This window comes from Physeter macrocephalus, chromosome 7 (assembly GCF_002837175.3).
Source record: "Physeter macrocephalus isolate SW-GA chromosome 7, ASM283717v5, whole genome shotgun sequence".
Taxonomy (NCBI): domain Eukaryota; kingdom Metazoa; phylum Chordata; class Mammalia; order Artiodactyla; family Physeteridae; genus Physeter; species Physeter macrocephalus.
Genome location: NC_041220.1, coordinates 1,666,887 through 1,687,810, shown reverse-complemented (window position 1 = coordinate 1,687,810; position 20,924 = coordinate 1,666,887). Strand labels below are relative to the sequence as shown.

Genomic DNA, 20,924 nt, shown 5'->3' with positions numbered 1-20,924 from the left:
GATACCTCTGGTATCATATTATTCTTTAACATAATGCGAATTAACACATCTAGTTTACTTTTCAAGCAGCAAGGACTGCATGTATCACTCCTACATATTTTATTTTCATAGATTAATAGTTTCACAGTGACACAAAACCTACCTACTTAGGGAAAAAATTACTTCTTGGAAAAATAAATGCATGCTTCTTCTGCAGCCCGAAATCCACTCAGACAGCAGTCCAGGTTTAGCACACCACACTATATCCTCATGCTTGAAGTACTTCACGTCTTGCCAAAGAATCCATGAATTACTCACTTGTCCCTTAGGACCCAGACTTATTTCCACTTAATGCCTGCCTATTTCTTTCTGTCTTAAGAGTTCAAAAGAACTGAATTTTAAATTTCCACTTCAAAATATCAAAATTTAGGACACCACGATAGACCACACGGTCAGGACCTGTACCTTGCATACAGGTAACGGTTAGTGTGACGTGCCGGCACTACTGGGGGGCGCCCCGCTCTCGCTAAGTGAAGCCAGGGAGGAGGTCACCGCTGATCCTTGCCGGGTCCTCCGCGGGCCCTGGGGAAACCCGCTGCTCAAGCACCGCCCCGAAACGCTCCCGGCAAACGCCGAGGCTGCACGCGCGCGCGCGACTGGGCGCCCTAGGAAACGGGCAGGAGCCAACCTGGTCCACGATGTCGTTGACTTTGTCCCGTTCACAGTCCAGGATGACACGCCGCTCCTTTTTTAGCTCCAGATCCTGGAAGAGCGAGCGGTAGGTCTCATCTTTCTTTTCATTGTTGATGTTCCCCACGTTGATGGCAGTCACTTGCCACTTCTTTTCAGCAGCGGAATCCAGCACCGCCTGCAGGGTGGACAAGCCTAGGAAAGCAGAGAGACACGGGGCCTGATGGCAAGGCTCGACCAGCGGAGACGCGCGCTGCGAAACTGACAACGCGTCCGGCAGGCTGCTACTTCTCTGCAACGAGGGGATGCTGACACCTGTAAACAGCTACAGCTATGACCCTTAGCAACGCCCACCCATCGCCACTTCGCATCAGGAACTCTTTCCTCTACCTGGGAACACTGGACCCCCTTCATCCGGGCTTCTCAGCTGTTTTCTTTTGGACATTACCAAAGTGGGATGTTTTAATACCTCTGGGGTTTGGGGGGTTTTGTCTGTTTGTCTGTTTGGCCACACGGTGCAGCTTGAGGGATGTTAGCTCCCCGACCAGGAATTGACCCCGTGACCTCCGCACTGAAAACGCCTAGTCCTATAACCACTGGGCTGCCAGGAAATTCCCTACCTCTGGTTTTAGTGAAATCAAAGGACATCCATTCTTTCTTGTATAGAATAGAAAAAAATATTTCTTTATGTACGACATGCTATCATTGCACATTATTATCCTGAAGACGTTGAGTCTATTTTCAGTGAATCTCTGTGGGTCTACGTGAGTCTAAAAACCAATCATCTCTGAAGCTGCTCGATTTCCTCCTATCGTTTTCTGGTTGGCAGTTGTTGTTATTTTTTTTTCCCTCAGCCTCTGTTATATCATTTTTGTTACTGGGACTAATCCTGTAGAAATTAAATGTTCACTTACCAACCACATGGCAGCAGTTAGTTTTCTAGAACAGATTGGTTACATTTACTTAACTTTCCAAACGTGAGACCACTTTACTCGTCATTAGTAACTTTGTTTATAGCATCATACGACTTAGGTCATACCGAAAATTGTATTTTTACTTTTAATTGGTCACACATTGCCTCATATGTAGGATTGGGAGGGAAAACAACTTGGGAACATCTTTCCTAAAGTTAATGCTGCAGTTTAGCACTTGGAAAACTAGTTATATAGACCTGTCTTCCATGTCACTTCAACTCTCCACAGACAACCCAAATTCAACATTTCTATGAATAGCTTAATGAACAACAAAAATCAAGGCTCCAAAACGAATTCAGGACTCATCACATCATCTTCTTTATTCTAGAAAGACAAGAATATTGGACCCTTTTTACCCATAAAATCTGGGGTTTCCCTAATGTGAACACATGACTCTAGAAGCTTTATTCATGTACTAAACTTCATTGAAATCTATTTACCACAGCAAAAAAATGCGTATTCTAAATGTTGTTGAAAATTACCCGAACCTGGAAAATATCATTAAAATTTTCATTGATTCCATATTGCCAAGGGTATATAAGATGAGCCTAGAACACCTTGTGACCCCCCCAAAGCAAGAAAAGCTCTCCAAAACTATCAGCCTCGTGTCAAAAGACCCAGGAGCAAATTTGATGAGAATCACTTTAAACAGAGATGATGCAGTTGGAATAGCAATAAGAATAATAACTGCAAAAGACTTAAATACATACATTTTCTAATCCATAGATTAGTAATGACATTTAAGACAAACATTTTATTGCCTTTGATGGATGCTAAGGAGCCAAGTTATTATTTTGAAAACTGGTAAATAAAGGTAAAGAAACAAGCATTTTCCCGCCTCTCCTATATGAACTCTACTCAGGGTAATAGTTAATTAAGGGACTTGTTTTGGTTTTTTTGGAAAAACTCCAGCTAATAAATGATGAACGAATATAGATTCAGAATTACGACCAATCTCGTAACACCTTCTGAATTAATGAATCAAGGCAAGAAATCGTTAACTGCTGCTAACGAAACAAAAAGAGAGATGCGGAGAAGTTACGTGCCTTCAAATGGCCATACTCAACACCACCTACGAAATATTCATGCCAAGAAGTGAACATGAATCTCAGGAAGCATCTAGATCTAATTACCCTTTTATAACGAATATATGGCACAGAGTAACATGCTAACCAAAGTCCAGACTGTGGGAAACTCTACATTACCTTATAAAAGCCTAAAGAGATATGTTAACCAACTGGATATATGGGCCTCACTTTTATCCTGATTCAAACAAACTGTGAAAAAAAAATAGATGATGCTAGTGATGAATTACTGTTAACTTGTCCATATATGATAATGATATTGTAGTTATATTTAAACCAAGAGAATTGTTCTTTCAAAATATAAACTGAAATATTTACAGCTGAAATAACAGGATGTCAGGTATTTGCTTCAAAATACTTGTCAGGAACAGAAGGTAGAGATAAAACCAGATTCGTCTTACCCATCATTAATAAACCTGGCGTAAGTGTCCTTGCAGGCCTTCACATTATTCTGTCCATGTTGTTATTTAACATATTTCATAATGAAAATGGAAAATAATTTACTTTTATTTCAAATTGAAAAGTCGAACGATAATTAAACTTAAAATGAATTTTGTGGGGTTTTTTTGGGCAAAACAACAAAATTAGCTTCCTCCATCCAGTCTTGTAACAAAAAATATAGGGTACTCAAGAATTACTCAAGGGATAACTTAAACAGAGACCACATGCCATTGTAAAAAATCTATTAATGATAAAACTTCTTTTAAAAACTTCACAGATCACCTATGATTTCCGTTCACTGTAAGTAAATTAAATCCTTCCAGGATGCATTTCAAATTCTTTTCCTGTTTTTCATCATCAGTGAAGATAGAACCAAAGTTGATCATCATGATCAACTCAACAGCTATCAATGTGCTTGACAACACTGATTAAGTTTATTCAGTTTTTTTTTCCAAGTAGGAAAAAAAGCTAATTTTCTAAACCTTTTCCACTGTCAAGGTCCTACTTTTCCACATTCCAGTCATGATGTGACTCTTCCTTGTCACCTCTTTAAAACAACACATCCATGGGTGGTGTTCTACATACTACGTATTACCATTCAGCACTTACACGTGAGCTTCCTTTCTTCTAGGCAATACATTATTTCATGTTGCTTTAATTTAATTATGAACTTTACCACATACTAAGTTAGTTTCAAGTGGTGATGTTCTTGATATTCTGTCCTATCCTTCAACATATATAACAAGAAATTTTAAATATAAATGCCAACGTGTAAATGAATCTCAAGTGATTTTTCTAAACTTAACATTTATTGGCAGTTCACCTTGTCCAAAATATGGAGAGGATATATATATATAAAATCAATAAAAATGCATTTAAAGAAATAGCTGATGCAAACTCATCCATTTTATGTATCAAAAAATAACTCACAGTTGGTGTGGATTCTGTTATTAAAACTCTTAGAATTAATATTTTGTAACCTATGAAACCTAAAAAAAATACATCCATTTATTAAAGATGCTAAACTGCCCAAGTGGTACGTAATCAGACGATGAATTTAGTTTCATCAGAAGACACTGAATATTATTCAGTTATCTCCTAAGGACAGCCAGAAATAATTCACAAACCATGGCATGATCTGTCTCACATTTTGAAGAGACTACTGTCCCATGCTTATTAATCAATATTCTCAGATTTGATTTTTTTTTTTAGTAGTAGCAACTGACTCTCTCAAATACTTTCTCAACTTGATCTGCCCTTTTCCTACAACTAAGAGTTTTGTATTATGTCTGGTTAGTTTAAAATTAATAGATCATTTTAAAATTTAAAAAAATCACTGAAAATGCATATCACAAATATTATGGTGAAATTAAATTATTCATACACAACACAAATTGATGCCCTTTGTCTCTTGGTAACACATTCCAATTAAGAGAGAGAGTATCACCTCCTTCCCTTCCACACAAACCAGCCTAGAAGTATCTTTATAAATACACTCATCCCTTAATTCAGAATATAAACTTGTATGGACACTGGGAATTCTATATAAGTATCAGTTTGTTTAAAAACATTAGTAGCTGGTTATTCAACTCTAGTATCTGTACCACTAAATCAGGACATTTAAATCTTGGTTTAATTTCTTATTATTTTATTGCTTATGACAAAGAGAACTTGAGATATACCATTGTTCATCTACAAATAGAAAAAAAATTTGGAAAATTAACTGCTCTTCCTAAGAAATATATTTAAAATATGTTCTGAAAAACCTGAAGAATATGACAGGAGTATAAAATTAAGTTCTACACTCTACTAAATGTTCAGACTTCTGGATAAAATAAAGAATAGCTAAAGCACTGCCTACTTACTTCTGTATTATATTACTTCTTCGTGTGTCTAATCGTTGCTGGACTAGTTACAGCTGTATACCCTATTTGTAAGCTGACACTCTCCCTAAAACTCTCTCCAAGAACTATCAGTAGTTCACAGTCGCATCTTAAGTTAGTGCTCCTAAGCCTGTGACAAAGTTACAGAAAAACCTTCAGCCCCGAAACAGGTGAAGTCTAAATGCCTTAGTTTGCACATTAATAGGTGGAATTAAAATTGACTACTGCATATAGGTATATTTCATTTAGACCATGTCTTTCTTCTTGAAAATATTTTTTTATTTCATTTAAAATTCACAGCCCTTATTCATCTTTCAGGCACAGAAATTAATATTTTATGATCACTAAATCACAGCAGCATGCCTAGGCCAGATTAGATTAACATATATTTCCCTCATTGACTTTCTCAGGAACATCATAAAAGCAATTTATAATCTGGAAGCATTTTTATTCTAGGCATGATGCCTTTTTTGGGACTGGAATCAATGTGCCTTTCCTTCAGGGGACAAATAGTGTGGTTCAAAATTAAAACCAAGTTATAAAAGCATTAGTGCTGGTTTTACCAACTGTCTACAGAAATGTACGACCTTACCTTATTAACACTGACCCAATAAATAAAAACCACATTTTGATTAAGTCCTGGTTCAAATGTAGTACATGTGTATCCAAAGACAAACCTACATTGAATACATTAACATAGGCAACCCCATGACTCTATACCTCAAATGGGTTGAAGATCCATCTACCTCCTCTCCCTGCCATCTACCTCCTCTCTCTGGAACTTTTAGGAAGGGTGTTGGGTTATCCATTGAGGAGTGCCAGGCTGCTGCCACATGACTTGGATAAAGAGAAGACACCAGCATTCCTAAAGGGTCACATGGCACCAAGTGAACAGTTTCAGCAATCCTCTCACCGGTAAACTTGAAATAGTCAAAAACCTATACAAAGATCAGGATGCATCCATGTCTTCCATTGTCTACAATTGGGATGTAGTCTCCTGGACTTGTTGCTCGGCCTTTGGATGGATAGTTGGAATCAGGAAAGGTTTCACTGGCAGTCCTAGTTAAAAGCAGTGCAAAGAAGAAGCATAGAAAAACTGTGTCTTTTTCATCTAGCTTGTATTCAGTGCAGAATGTTGGACAGCCATTCTCATGCTTGGGCTATTCAAAAGAACATCAATTCATATATTTAGAAATTAAAATTGAACAATATGTTTACCTGATCTAGACTCTCAGAAAATTAAAGATTATTAAAAACAAATCCTTATGGTCAAGGACCTGGAAAGAGTGCCACATCAAAAACAGACAAAACTCTTTGAAATTGAGGCATATGGAGACATAACTTGAAAGATCAAATCATGGAACCTATTTTTAAAAGCACCCATAATATAGTAAGGGCACACAGATTCATTCTCAAGTCGTGTAACACAAAAACAAGGAGGTGCTTCCTTAAAGTGTAAGAGAAATGGGTTAAGGACCATAGGGGGAGAAAAAACAGTTCATGTGATAAATGTATGAATAAACGTTTTAAAATGTGATATGACAGCAAAGCTATAACAATTGTAATTAATAAGAAAAAATCAGAGAGCAAACATGCCATTTCCACGAGTCAAGTAAAACATTACATAAAGGTCAAATCTTTTGCCAGTATTTTGAGTCTTACACATTTATCTCTGAAAATAGATTCAGAGGAAAAGCCAGTGTAATACTCTTCATATTAAAAAATGAGTACCCATTTGAAAATATCTTGAAAATGTATCCATAATGTCAGTTTTGGCTTTAATATATAATTATTTAATATTATCACTGTAATGTTGACCTCTCCACAGATGCACTCGAACTCAAATCAATTTGTATAATTTAATGATTGGAGATTATCGCATCATTTCAATTGCACTTAACATTCATAAAGTGTTAATAAAATCATTAAAAATGTCTCAGGTTCTTTTCACAAGTACATAAGTCCATCCATCATCATCAGATCCATAGTGACGCTGAAGTGTGTCCCTAAAGTGAAAAGACCTCCCTGCACCTAGTCAAAGAGTAGAGAGAATTCATCTCTGATCCTTCAATTTAGCAAGCAAGATTCAGGTTCTAATATCCTCTCAAACTTGAAATACACAGATGCTCAACTCATTCATTTATTAATGCTATTAATTGACATCAAGTCTGTGCTAGCATTATCTTAAGTGCTGTATGTACAGTTAGGTGTAGTGGGTACTGCCAGGGCATTGTCTTCCTGGGCTTAGAGCCAGATCTTAAATTAAAAGAATAAAGCTTAGTCTGTGTGATCAAAACAGTCCCTAGAATATACTGGGAGCTCACTTCTTGGGTGAAAAAATGAACATCAATATTAATTATAAATTGTGATAAGTACTATGTAGGAAAAGAAAAGATTGCTTTGAGAGAAGATAACAATATGAAATGCACCTCTGTGGGAATGTTATATAAACTAAGACCTGAAGGAGAAAAATTTAGAAGTCTGTGCAGAGATTCAAGGTGAAAGAATTTGGTGCATCTGAGAAAGTGAAATATTAGTGAGATGGGTTTAGCCCAGTGAGTGAGCAAGGCAGTAGTATAAGTGGGCAGGAACCAGATACTATAACACCCTACAGTCATGTTAAGAAATTTCAGTTTTATCCTCATTATAACGAGGAGCCACTGGAGTATTTTAAGCAAAGGAGTAATGTGGTCAGTAAAGCATTTAAAAGCATTCAAAAAATAGAGCTACCATCTGATCCTGCAATCCCACTCCTGGGCATATACCCAGAGAAAACCATAATTCGAAAAGATAACACACACCCCAATATCCATTGCAGCGCTATTTACAATATCCAGGACATGGAAGCAACCAAAATGTCCATCAACAGAAAAATGGATGAAGAAGATGTGGTACGTATACACAATGGAATATTACTCAGACATAAAAAAGAATAAAATAATGCCATTTGCAGCAACATGGATGGACCTAGAGATTATCATATTCAGCAAAGTAAGTCAGACAAAGAAAGACAAATATATGATATCACTTATATGTGGAATCTGAAAAGATGATACAAATGTACTTATTTACAGAACAGACACAGACTCACAGAAATAGAAAACAAACTTATGGTCACCCAAGGGGAAAGGTGGAGGGGAGGGATAAATTAAGAGTTTGGGATTAACATGTACACACTACTAGATATAAGATAGATAAACAACAAGGACCTACTATATAGCACAGGGAATTCTACTCAATATCTTGTAATAACCTATAATGGAAAAGAATCTGGAAAAGAATGGATATATGTATATTATAACTGAATCATTTTGCTGTACACCTGAAACTAACACAACATTGTTAAGTCAACTATACCCCAATATAAAACAAAATTAAATTAAAAAATAAATGAAAGCATTCAAAACTTCTGGCTCCTTTACGGAAAATGGATTGAAGAGAAACAAGTACAGAAATGGAAAGATGAAGGATGAACACATGGGGCTGTCCTGGCCTGGAGTCATGACAATGACACAGAAGAGTGGCTAGAAGTAAAAGACATTTAGATGGTAGAAATACTATGAAGAGAAGACAAGAGTTAAAGAGGACGTAGCAGAGGGCAAGAGGAAGATGGTGATAAGCCCCGTATCACACTGATCAGAAGGATGCTCCAGAGCCATCCAGCACACCGGAATCCGTATTTACTCTCAACTGTTCTGTGTTTGAGTATTTCACTCCCCATGTGTACAGCAAGGCTCTCCCTTGTCAGAGCAGCGGGAAAGTTGTTGACAGAGTCTTTCTTCTCAGTGTGTGTAGTGCTGACTGGCTTTTCCGCGGGGCCTTCTCATTCTCAGGACTGGAGGCCGGGACAGGGAATCAGACACGAGGCTGGAGCGTGCTGGGCTGTGACTGCTGTAGCCAATGTCTCCAGACTGATCGTAGGTACTCTGGCAATGGTGGTTGCCAATACTTCTGAATCTGTTGGTGGATGCTGTCTCGAGAAAAATCATCTACGTTCATGTGCACAAAATGTTCATTCGATGTTATGAAGTACACAGACCCACTGAAGCTGAATCACAGACCCAGGAATGGTTAGAAATATCTGAAATTCTATGACACGTAAGCCAATCAGGTCCGCTAGTACCAAACTTCACAACAAATGATGCGGGAAACACAAAGGAAGTACCCTTACCCCTGAAATAAAAACTAGTAAAATGAGCCAGGACTCCATCTAATTGGCATTCTAATCCAAAACATCTCCTCGTAAATAGCTGTAGAAGAGCTGTGACAAAGCACAGGTCTGCTGTCAAAAGACCTGAGTTCAGCTGAACCACACATGGGTGGCTCATGAAAAAATCAACTTCTCTGAGATTCAGGGATCTCATTCTAAAGCAGGGTTAATAACAACTGTCCCTCCTGATAAAATTTTTTGCACGTGGAAATATTTAATGTCAATACATTTCTGTAGACGTTCTTATTTATATATTTATTCAAATCTTACTTAAACCAATTTTCAAGGCCGTCACTTCACTAACCCTGGACTGGGAATATAGTCATCCTAGGGTCTTAGCTGCTGGTACCAGAAAGTGCTCTGTGCATTACAACTGAACATTCGGGCATTGTGTGGACACAATGTATCTCTGTAAATGGCACAGCCACAACGTTTTTGCTTGTTTGTTTTACTCTAAATATGTTACCCAGGTTTTGAATTGCATTACTCATTTACACAGCATAATTAAGCCAAGTTACCCTTGGCCTTCAACACACTTACATAACCCTATAAAGTCACATGTAAGTATCAAGTGTGGGCACTGAATTTGGCCCAATACAAAGGGAGAAGGATATTGTCACTTACCTCTGTCACTGTCATAGAGGTATGCAAACTTATCCCATTGGTAGTACTCAATCAAGCTGAGAAGAGCTCCTTTGAGGTCCGGTCGCATCTGAATGACAAATGGATGGGTGCCATCTGTCGGGAAGCTGGGAGTGATGAAGGACACATGGAGAGTTCCACAAAATGATGTGATGGTGTTTACAGACTTCTTGTCATAAAATCCAAAAATAGCATATACTCCTCTTGAAAACTGGGAGCAGACTAGAAGAACAGGGGAAATAGAAAGGATAATTCATTGAAATTGGCATACAATCACATGCATTTGCCTGAAAGTAAATGCCCTTTTACATAAAAAACAAAAGAATCAACATATTGAAAAATACAGAGAGTTGATATCATAATTCATCAAATTTTTGAGCACTTATTTACTTAACACCCTACTTGAGGAATTCAAAGAATTATAAAGCATTAAAAAAGAATTCTGGCTATGGGACTATATCAAACTTAAAAGCTTTCCCACAGTGACAGAAACCATCAACAAGTTTGAAAAGGCAGCCTACTGAATGGGGGAGGAGATTTTCAAATCCTACATCTGATATGGGGTTAATATCCAATATGTACAAATAACTCGTACAACTCAACATCAAAAACAAAATCAACCCAATTAAAAAATGGGCAGAGGACCTGAATAGACATTTTTCCCAAGAAGACATACAGATGGCCAACAGATACATGAAAAGATGCTCAACATCACTAATCATCAGGGAAATGCAAATCAAAACCGCAACGAGCTATCACCTCACACCCATTAGAATGGCTGTCATCCAAAAGACAACAAATAACAAATGTTGGCAAGATATGGAGAAAGGGGAACCCTCATGTACTGTTGGTGGAAATGTAAATTGGTGCAGCCACTATGGAAAACATTATAGAGGTTCCTCAAAAAATTAAAAATAGAACTACCATACAATCCAGCAATTCCACTTCTGGATATTTTTCTAAAGAAAAAAAAAAACCAACACTAATAATGTACCCCAATGTTCATAGCAGCATTACTCACAATAGCCAAGACATGGAAACAACCTAAGTGCCCATCAATAGATGCCTGGGTAAAGAAGACGCGGTGTATGTACACAAGGGAATATTACTCAGGTATTAAAAGTAAAAAAAGAATAAGCTCTTGGATAGACCTAAAGGATATTGTGCTAAGTGAAATAAGTCAGACAGAGAAGGCAAATCGTGTATGCTTTTATTTCTATGTGGATTCTAAAAACAGACAAACAAAAAAGAATAAACATAACAAAACAGAAACAGAGTCATAAATACAGAGGACGAACAGATGGTCACCAGAGGGGAGGTGAGGGGGTGAGTGAAACAGGTGAGGGAGCTGGAGAGGGACAAACTTCCAGTTTCAGAATAAATCAGTCACGGGAATGAAACGTACATTGTGGGGAATATAGTCAATAATACTGTGTATGGTGACAAACAGTAACTAGACCTATCTTGGTGATCATTTTGTAATATACAGAAATAACGAATCATTATGTTGTGCACCAGGCACTAACAGAGTGTTGTTGGTCACTTACACTTCAAAAACAATACTGATGTGTATAAAATGGATGACTAATAAGAACCTGCTGTATAAAAAAATAAATAAAATTAAATTTAAAAATTAAAAAAAAAAACAAGCAAACTCATAGAAAAAGAGATCAGATTTGTAGTTATCAGAGGTGAAGGGCGCGGGAGAAGAAATTGGATGAAGGTAGTCAAAAGGTACGAAATTCCAGTTCTACATGATAAATAAATACTAGGGATGTAATGTACCGCATGATAAATGTAATTAACACTGCTGAATGTTACATATGAGAGTAGTTAAGAAAGTAAATCCTAAGAGTTCTCATCACAAAGAAAATTTTTTAATTTTTCTTTTATTTTGTATCTATATGAAATGAATGTTCACTAAACTTACTGTGATAATCATTTCATGCTGTATGTGAGTCAAATCATTACGCTTCATGCCTTAAACTTATAGAGGGCTGTATGTCAATTATAACTCAATAAAACTGGAAGAAAAAGAGAATATATACACATTCTCATTTAACAAGCCATGTAAGTATAAACATATTTTAGGACAGCCCCATAAAAAAAGAATACAAGTAAAAATCATTAGCTATAAAGAACAAACTGCAATTACCTGGGATTTATACATACTCATAATAGCTCATTCATTGTATTATCCGATTTTTTTTAAAGGCTTTATCGTGCTAATAATGCTTTTATACCACAAGATCGGCGCACTTATGAAAAGTTCTAATGCTAACCAAAACCTCTTTAAGAGAAGATGGATGCAGGGCTGGCACTGCACGCAGAAACATGTCCCCCAAAAGGGACATCTCTCACCTTGAGAAACTCAGTCAAGGAGCAATTGTGTGACGCTCAGAACTCCTAATTTTTAAAATCTTTCCCACGGACTTAACTCATCCCATGTGTTCTACTCCATGCAAAACAAAGAATATTATCAAAATACTTTGGCATAGAATCATCACTCTTTAAAAAAAAAAAAAAAGACTATTTTATTTGGAAGTCCCCATCACTCCCACAATCCCTTGTTCTCTACCAGTACTTGTATTTCAGTGAAGGACCTTCTCCCAATCCGCCTCCACAGTCAGACCATCACTAAGTCAAGGTCATCCTAATACCTAAATATACTCAAAGGTGGTCCCCTTATTTCTCTCTCCATTCCAACCATCCTAGTTCACTAATAGCTTATACCATGTATCTTGGGCTTGCCCTGTGGCCTGGCATGGTACATGAACTCATTTATTTCTTACGCTAACCCTCGAGGTAGGAAAGATTATTATTCCCAAATTACTGATAGGAAAATTGGAACACGGGGAGATTAAGTGACTTACCCAAAGTCAGACAGCTAGTAGGAGATGCTGTATTCCAACCCAGACAGGCAGATTCAGAGTCCATACTCTTAACTAATGGATAATATTGTGTTCCTAACTCGGATTATTGGAATACCTACCCAACTTTCCTCCTTCGTCCAATTATGCCCCTTCCATTCACTTCTCCACAGTATAACCAGAATACTTTTTTGAAACACAAATTTGATCCTATCTCTCTGAGAAGAAAGGGTTACTGAGGCCAAGAATAACCCCCGCAATGCACAGTACAAACCACACATGCCACAGCACTTAAGACAACCAATTCAGGTCAACCACATGCTTTGAGTGAATGAGTAGCTGACATTTTTTAATCTCAAAGTTAATTTCAATCCAAAATATGAAAGTCAGCTCTCCGGTAACATAATCTAACAACCCAAAACATAATACCAAGCATCCTTGTAAATTGAACCTCATTTAAAGGATAAGGCCAATACTATCATATTTCATTTTATTTTACTCACAAAAATAAATGGTCTATAGAAAAAGTAGATTTGTTTCATGAATAAGAGCATTGCTAAAATATATAGATTTGAATAGCCAATTGCAGACAATCAATAAATGATGGGCCATAATTTTTAATGACTATCGTGTGATATGAAATGAAAGGAAAGCCAGATTGGCCAGTTCTCTGAGTGGCCCTTATTGATCAGATGTTTCAATTTTCCTCTAAATATTTATAAATTTTCAACTCACTTCGCTTTTCTAACATAAGACACTTCCTGGGATTTCTAGGTTATGTCTGTGTACTGTGTCGACTGACATCTTTACTAACAATCTTCTGCAGAACAGACTAATATGTCTCAGAAAACAGCTGTATGTATTTTTTTACATTTACTCTAATACTTCAACATAAAGCAAAGATGAGATTCCCAACTTTTATTCATATTTATGTTTTTGTCCTTGTCTGAGAACAGATGTTGAAAACCACCTTCAATGTGTTCGACTCTGCTCATTCCTGACTTACATGAAAAATCCCTCACTGTTAAAACCCTTCTGGGCATACTCTGCCGTGATTTCTTATTTTATGCACGGATATATGCGTCCTGATGTGCATATCTTAAATCTCAAGCTTGTTCAGAAATTGTTGACTCCGTAGGACGTACAAAAATGAGAAGTTGCTCTAAAATTCTCTCTGGGTCTATTTTATTTCATTTCCTGCAAAGTGTTGGCATGTCATCTAAAAACTATAGGAATATCAGGCAATATGATTAATTAATGAGACCTCCTCGTCCATCCTCAGTGGAACCGCCTGGTAAAGGAAGCCACTGTTTGAATACACAGCCTGAATAAGAAGCCATAGCTTTCATTTCCCATTTGTTTTAGACTCTGGAGTGAGTTGTCAAGACTTCATCAGAAATGACAATTCACCTATAACTCAGAAGGCACTTTCTTTCATGCAGTTCAGCTAATTCTCCAATGACCGTAATTGTGGAACCATGGCCGCTCCCTCCTGACTATCCCAGCCACCTCTCAGCCTCTTCCCCTTGCCCTTTATCTCGTCAGGGCACATATTCAATTGTCCACTTGCCTACAGCTTCTATTTTCCTAGATAGCTCTCTCTGTGTCCCTTTACCACACACACAATGAGCAGTCATTTGGTCGACATTGCTCATCTCCCCTGACCTTATGTCTGTCATCATCCCTGTCCCCCAAAATGATAAGGATATCGTTGCGTTTACACCCAGGACTCAGTCAGAATGCTGACCTGAGCTAAGGTATTTTGCTTACCCAGTTTGCAGTGACCATCTCAGGATGCAAATCTGAGCGTTGTATTCCTAACACTCCATCCCCCAAATATCAGCGTGTTCGCATGCTAATACTGATCTTCTCCCCAATACAGCACAGATACAAGACCCTCCTGACCTAAGACACAAGAACATTAGTTCTCTACTTTGAAAGGACTCCTCCTTTGATTAGAAATGAAATTATTCTTTCTCATCTCTACCTTATTCTCCAGCAATACTCCAAAATTCAAAGTCATTTCCCTAACTTATATCCATCCTCAGAGAAGGAAGATTTACTATCACTATCACTATCAGTATTCAAATGATGTGTCATAGCTCTGGAAACAGTTTCAAAAGACACCTTTCTAAAACGAGTTAGATAATATCGCACCCTATATATCGTCACCTTGTTCTGTGTCACCTCTGGGGGCAGAGGAAGGAGGAGAAAGCTCTGAGTTTCACCTCTAGATTCATGACCCTATGAAACACTATTACACATTTCTGAATAATTATGCTAATTAGTATTAGATTTGCGTTTATGTCTTAAAACTCTAAGCTAAATGTAAGGTTGTTTGCACTGAGTACGACTTTAATTAAATATTTAATATGAACTTTGAGAAACTCAGCAAAGGCAAGTCCTTTTAAAAGATACTTTAGGTCAAACAGCAGAAATGATAATCTCCTGGGTGTAGATAACTTGCTGATTATCCCACTTCGTATTACAAGTCCAGGTGATAAAAGCCAGTAACAACGCGGATGGTGCCTCCAACTCACATCTTTTTCTCTTGGGTCATCTGCTCATTGGTGCTGCTAAGGTAGCACACTCCATACAGTCTAGAGAACCTTGCATGGTTATTTAGTAGAAAGACAGAAGAATAGAGCCTGATGTATTTTTGTTTAACATTTTTTTATATTTAGAAGTTGCCATTCACTGCTGTGAAACCCACAGTCTGCTTCGTAAGCAGGAATGGCACTTTGAAGCTTGTGCAAAGTCTGGTGAAAGCTGCATCACCAAGCAATCCTGACCTCAAAATTTGGAGACTGAAGAAAATCTCTCTCATCTTTCATCACACAACTTCTGGCATTATCTCCTTGTAAACAGTGACCCCAATCTTACTACTGAAATCTCCCTTAAGACCCCCTAATCACTAAATCTAATAATTTTTTCTCAGATTTAGCTTTCTTGGCCTCTTTGAATTTATTAATCAAAAACTTGATTCTAGGGCTTCCCTGGTGGCGCAGTGGTTGAGAGTCCACCCGCCGATGCAGGGGACGCGGGTTCGTGCCCCGGTCCAGGAAGATCCCGCATGCCGCGGAGCGGCTGGGCCCGTGAGCCATGGCCACTGAGCCTGCGCATCCGGAGCCTGTGCTCCGCAACGGGAGAGGCCACAACAGTGAGAGGCCCGCGTGCCGCAAAAAAAAAAAAAAAAAAAAAAAAAAATATAGATATGTGCACCTTGTTGTTCATAGCAGCATTATTCACAATTGCCAATATATGGAAGCAACTTGGGTGTCCATCAACAGATGAATGGATAAAGAAGCTGCAGTACATATATACAATGGAATATTACTCAGCCATAAAAAATGAAATATTGCCATTTGAAGCAACATAAATGGAATTGGAGGGCATTATGCTAAGTGAAATAAGTCAGACAGAGAAAGATAAATACTGTATAATATCACTTATAGTGGAATCTAAAAATACAACAAACTAGTGACTATAACAAAAAAGAAGGAGGCTCACAGATATAGAGAACAAACTAGTGTTTACCAGTGAGGAGAGGGAAGGTTGGAGAAGCAATACAGGGGCAGGGGATTAAGAGGTACAAACTATTAGGTATAAAATAAACCACAAAGGATATGTTGTACAACAGGGGAACTACAGCAAATATTTTATAATAACTACAAGTGGAGTAGAACCTTAAAAAATTGTGAACTACTATATTGTACCCCTGTAACTTATATAATATGTCCATCAACTGTACTTCAATTAAAAGAAAAAAATCTGGCCAAAAAGAAAAAAAACAACTTGCTTCTAGAAATGCTCTCTCTTTCCACTGCTACTAGCAGTGCTCTCGTCCAGTTCCTGCTCCACATGGCTACCAAGTAAAATGACATCATCTTGGCACTCTTGCTCTCCCTATAATTACTTTTCACTCTTTTTCCCCCTATATCCCAAATTAAATCTATCCTTAGAGGTCTCATCCCTTTAAACAAGATTAAGCTCAACGTTTTATGCATGCTTCCAAACCCTTCATATCACCTCTGTTGTCTCCCTTTATCTATTTATTTACAGAGCAACTTATACTGTAAACATTCAGTGTGACAAGCAAGGTGTTAAGTTTAGAAAATGCCACAGGATAGATATAGTACATTCTCTTTTTTAAAGTATAGTTGATTTACAATATTAGATTGCTTTGAGGTGTATAACATAGTGGTTCAACATTTTTATAGATTATACTCCATTTAAAGTTATAAAATAATTGCTATATTTCCTTGCACAGTACAATATATCCTTATTGCTTATTTACTTTATACATAGTAGTTTGTATCTCTTAATCCCACACACCCATCTTGGCTTCCACCCTTCCCTCTCCCCACTGGTAATCACTAGTTTATTCTCTATAACTGTGAGTCTGTTTCCATCTTATTATATGTATTCATTTGTTTTAACTTTTAGATTCCAAATATAAGTGATAACATACAGTATTTGCCTTTCTCTGGCTGACTCATTTCACTAAACATGGTACCCTCTAGGTCCATCCATGTTGCTGCAAATAGCAATATTTCATTCTTTTTTATGGCTGAGTAGTATTCCATTGTGTGTGTGAATATCTATATCTCTCCATATTTCTATATATAGATATATATACGCCACTTTGTATTTATCCATTTGTCTGTTGATGTACACTTAGGATGCTTCCATATATTGTCTATTGTAAATAATGCTGCCATGAACATTGGGGTTCATGTTTCTTTTCAAATTAGTGTTTTCGTTTTCTTTGGATATATATCCAGGAGTGGATCCTATAGTAGCTCCATTTTTAGTATTTTGAGGAACCTCCATACTGTTCTCCATAGTGGCTGCAGCAATTTACATTCCCACCAACAGTGCAAGAGGGTTCTCTTTTCTCCACATCTTCACCAACATTTGTTATTTGTAGACTTTTCGAAGACAGACATTCTGACAGGTGTGAGGTGATATCTTATTGTGGTTTTACTTGCATTTCCTCATTGATTAGTGATGTTAAACATCATTTCATGTGTCTATTGGCCATCTGTATGTCTTCTTCTGTATGTCTTCCGCCCATTTTTAAATCAGGTTGTTTGTTTTTTTCAGTTGTATGAGTTGTTTATATATTTTGGATATTAACCCCTATTCGGTCATATCATTTGCAAATATTTTCTCCCATTCTGTGTGTTGTCTTTTCATTTTGTTGATGGTTTCTTTTGATGTGCAAAAGCATTTAAGTTTAATTAGGTCCCATTTGTTTATCTTTCCTATTGTTTCCTTTGCCTTGGAAGACAGATTCAAAAAATTATTGCTACTATTTGCATTAAAGAATGTTCTGCCTATGTCTTTCTTCAAGGAGTTTTATAGTTTCAGGTATTACAGTTTAATCTTTAATCCATTTGGGGTTTATTTTTGTATATGGTGTAACTTTTCTAATTTAATTATTTTACATGTAGCTGTCCAGTTTTCCCAGCACCACTGACTGAAGAGACTGTCTATTCTCCACTGTATATTTCTGTCTTCTTTGTCATAGGTTAATTGACCATAGGTGTGTGGGCTTATTGCTGGGCTCTCAACTCTGTTCCATTGATGTATGGATCTGTTTTTGTGCCAGTACCATGCTGTTTTGGTTACTGTAGCTCTGTAGTATAGTCTGACATCAGGAAGTGTGATATCTCGAGCTTTGTTCTTTTTTTCTCAAGATTGCTTTGGCATGAGGGGTCTTCCATATAAATTTTAGGACAATTTGCTCTAGTTCTATAAAATATGACGAGGGTATTTTGTTTGGGATTGCATTAAGTCTGTAGATTGCTTTGGGTAGCATGGACATTTTAACAATATTAATTCTTCTAATCCAGGAGTAAGAAATATCTTTCCATTTCTTTGTATCATCTTCAATTTCCTTCATCAATGTTTTATAGTTTTCAGAGCATAGATCTTTCACCTCCTTGGTTAAATTGTTCCTAAGTTTTTTGGGGTTTTTTTGATGTGAATTCAGTGGGATTGTGTTCATGCTTTCTCTTTCTGGTAGTTTGTTATCAGTGTATAGATAAGCAACAGATGTCTGTATATTAATCTTGTATCCTGCGGTTTTACTGAATTCATTCATTATTTCTAATAGTTTTGGGGTGGAGACTTTAGGGTATTCTACATAAAGTATTATATCATTTGCAAACAGAGACAGTTTTACTTCTTCCCTTCCCAACTGGATGCCTTTTATTTCTTTTTTTATCTGATTGCTGTGGCTAGGACTTCCAATACTATGTTAAGTAGAAGTAGTGAGAGTGGGCATCTTTGTCTTGTTCCTGATTTTAGAGGAAAAGCTCTCAGTATTTCACTGTTGAGTATGATGCTAGCTGTGCATCTGTCATAAATGGCCTTTATTATGTTAAGATATGTTCTCTCTAACACATTTGGATGAAAGTTTTTATCATGAATAGACGTTGAATTTTGTCAAATGCTTTTCCTGTGTCTATTGAAATGAACATGTGATTTTTATCCTTTATTTTGTTAAGGTGGTGTAGCACATTGATTGATTTCTGGATATTACACCATTCTTACATCCCTGGAATAAATTCCACATGATCACAGTGTATGGTCTTTTATATATATTGTTAAATGTGGTTTGCTAATATTTTGTTCAGGATTTTTGCGTCTATATTCATCAGAGACGTTGGCCTGTAATTTTTTTTTTTGTAGTGTTTTTGTCTGGTTTTAGTATCAGGGTAAATTAATGGTGACCTCATAGAATGAATTTGGGAGTGTTCTATCCTCTTGTATTTTTTGCAGTAGTTTGAAAAGGATACGTATTAGCTTTTCTTTATATATTTGGTAGAATTCCCACTGTGAAGCCATTTAGTCCTGGACTTTTGTTTGCCTGGAGTTTATTTTTAACTAGAAATTCAATTTCACTACTAGTGATCAGTCTGTGTAGGTTACCTATTTCTTCCTGATTCAGTCTTGGAAGATTGTATGTTTCTAGAAATTTGCCTATTTCTTCTATGTTGTCCAATTTGTTGGCATATAACTATACAGAGTATTCTCATGATTTTTTGTATCTCTGTGATATTAGCTGTTATTTCTCCTCTTTCATTTCTTATTTTGTTTACTTAGGTGCTCTTTTTCTCTTGATGACCAGGGCTAAAGGCTTATTAATTTTGTATATCAGAAAAAACAAACAAACAAACAAAAACTCTGATTCATTTCTATTGTTTGTTTGTCTCTATTTCATTTATTTCCTGACTGATCTTTATTATTTCCTCCCTTATTCTGACTTTGGGCATTTATCGCTCTTCTTTTTGTAATTCCTTTAGATGGTAGATTAGGTTGTTTATTTGAGATTTTTCTTGTTTCTTTTTTTTTTTCTTGTTTCTTAAAGTAGGCCTATATCACTATAAACTTCCCTCTTAGAAATGCTTTTGCTGCATACCCTAGATTTTGTGGTGTTGTGTTTACATTTTTATTTGCCTCAAGGTATTTTCTGATCTCCTTTGATTTCTCCATTGATCCATTGATTTTTTAGTAGCATGTTGTTTAGTCTCCAAGTGTTTGTTCTTCTCCCATTTTTCTTGTAATTGATTTCTAGTTTCAGACAATTGTGGTCAGAAAAAAATGCTTGATATAATTTCTGTTCTCCTAAATTTATGGAGACTTTTCTCTGTAGTTTTATTTTTCTTCTACTTTTAGCTTCTTCCCTTGAGGTTTGATAATTTTCTTCTGTGGCATGCTTGCATTCCTTTCTCTCTAGTTTTTGTGTATCAATTATAGGTTTCAAATTTGTGGTTTCCATGGAGTTCATATATGTTGACCTATAATTTTATCTACTTGTTTCAAACCGGTAGTCATTTAAAGTTCAAACACATTCTAAAAGATCTACATATTTTACTCCCCTCCTCCCCATTGTGTGTTTTTCATGTCATATTTTACATCTTCATGTTCATCCCTTCACTATTTATTGCAGTTATGGTTGATTTTACAATTCATTGTCTTTAAATCTTCATACTAGCTTATTTAAGTGGTTTATCTTCAGCCTTTACCTGTGGGAGTTTTCCTTTCCTATAGATACTTACTTCTTGTTATAGACTTTTCCACTTAGAGACACCTTGTAACATTTCTTTTAGGGTTGGTTTAGTATTAATGAACGCTTTTAG

At 36.7% G+C, this 20,924-nt stretch overlaps 1 protein-coding gene across 3 annotated transcripts in view; it reads right to left on the bottom strand.

Moving 5' to 3' along the window:
- Nucleotides 1-20,924, bottom strand: part of GRIA2 (glutamate ionotropic receptor AMPA type subunit 2) — a 176,615-nt gene that overhangs the window by 88,306 nt on the left and 67,385 nt on the right. For all 3 annotated transcript variants that reach the window (XM_055085779.1, XM_007109898.4, XM_055085780.1), the window contains 2 exons: nt 9,887-10,126; nt 668-864 (listed from right to left, as the gene is read on the bottom strand). In XM_055085779.1, the coding sequence (XP_054941754.1) occupies nt 668-864; nt 9,887-10,126 (437 nt within the window). The remainder of the gene's footprint in view (nt 1-667; nt 865-9,886; nt 10,127-20,924) is intronic.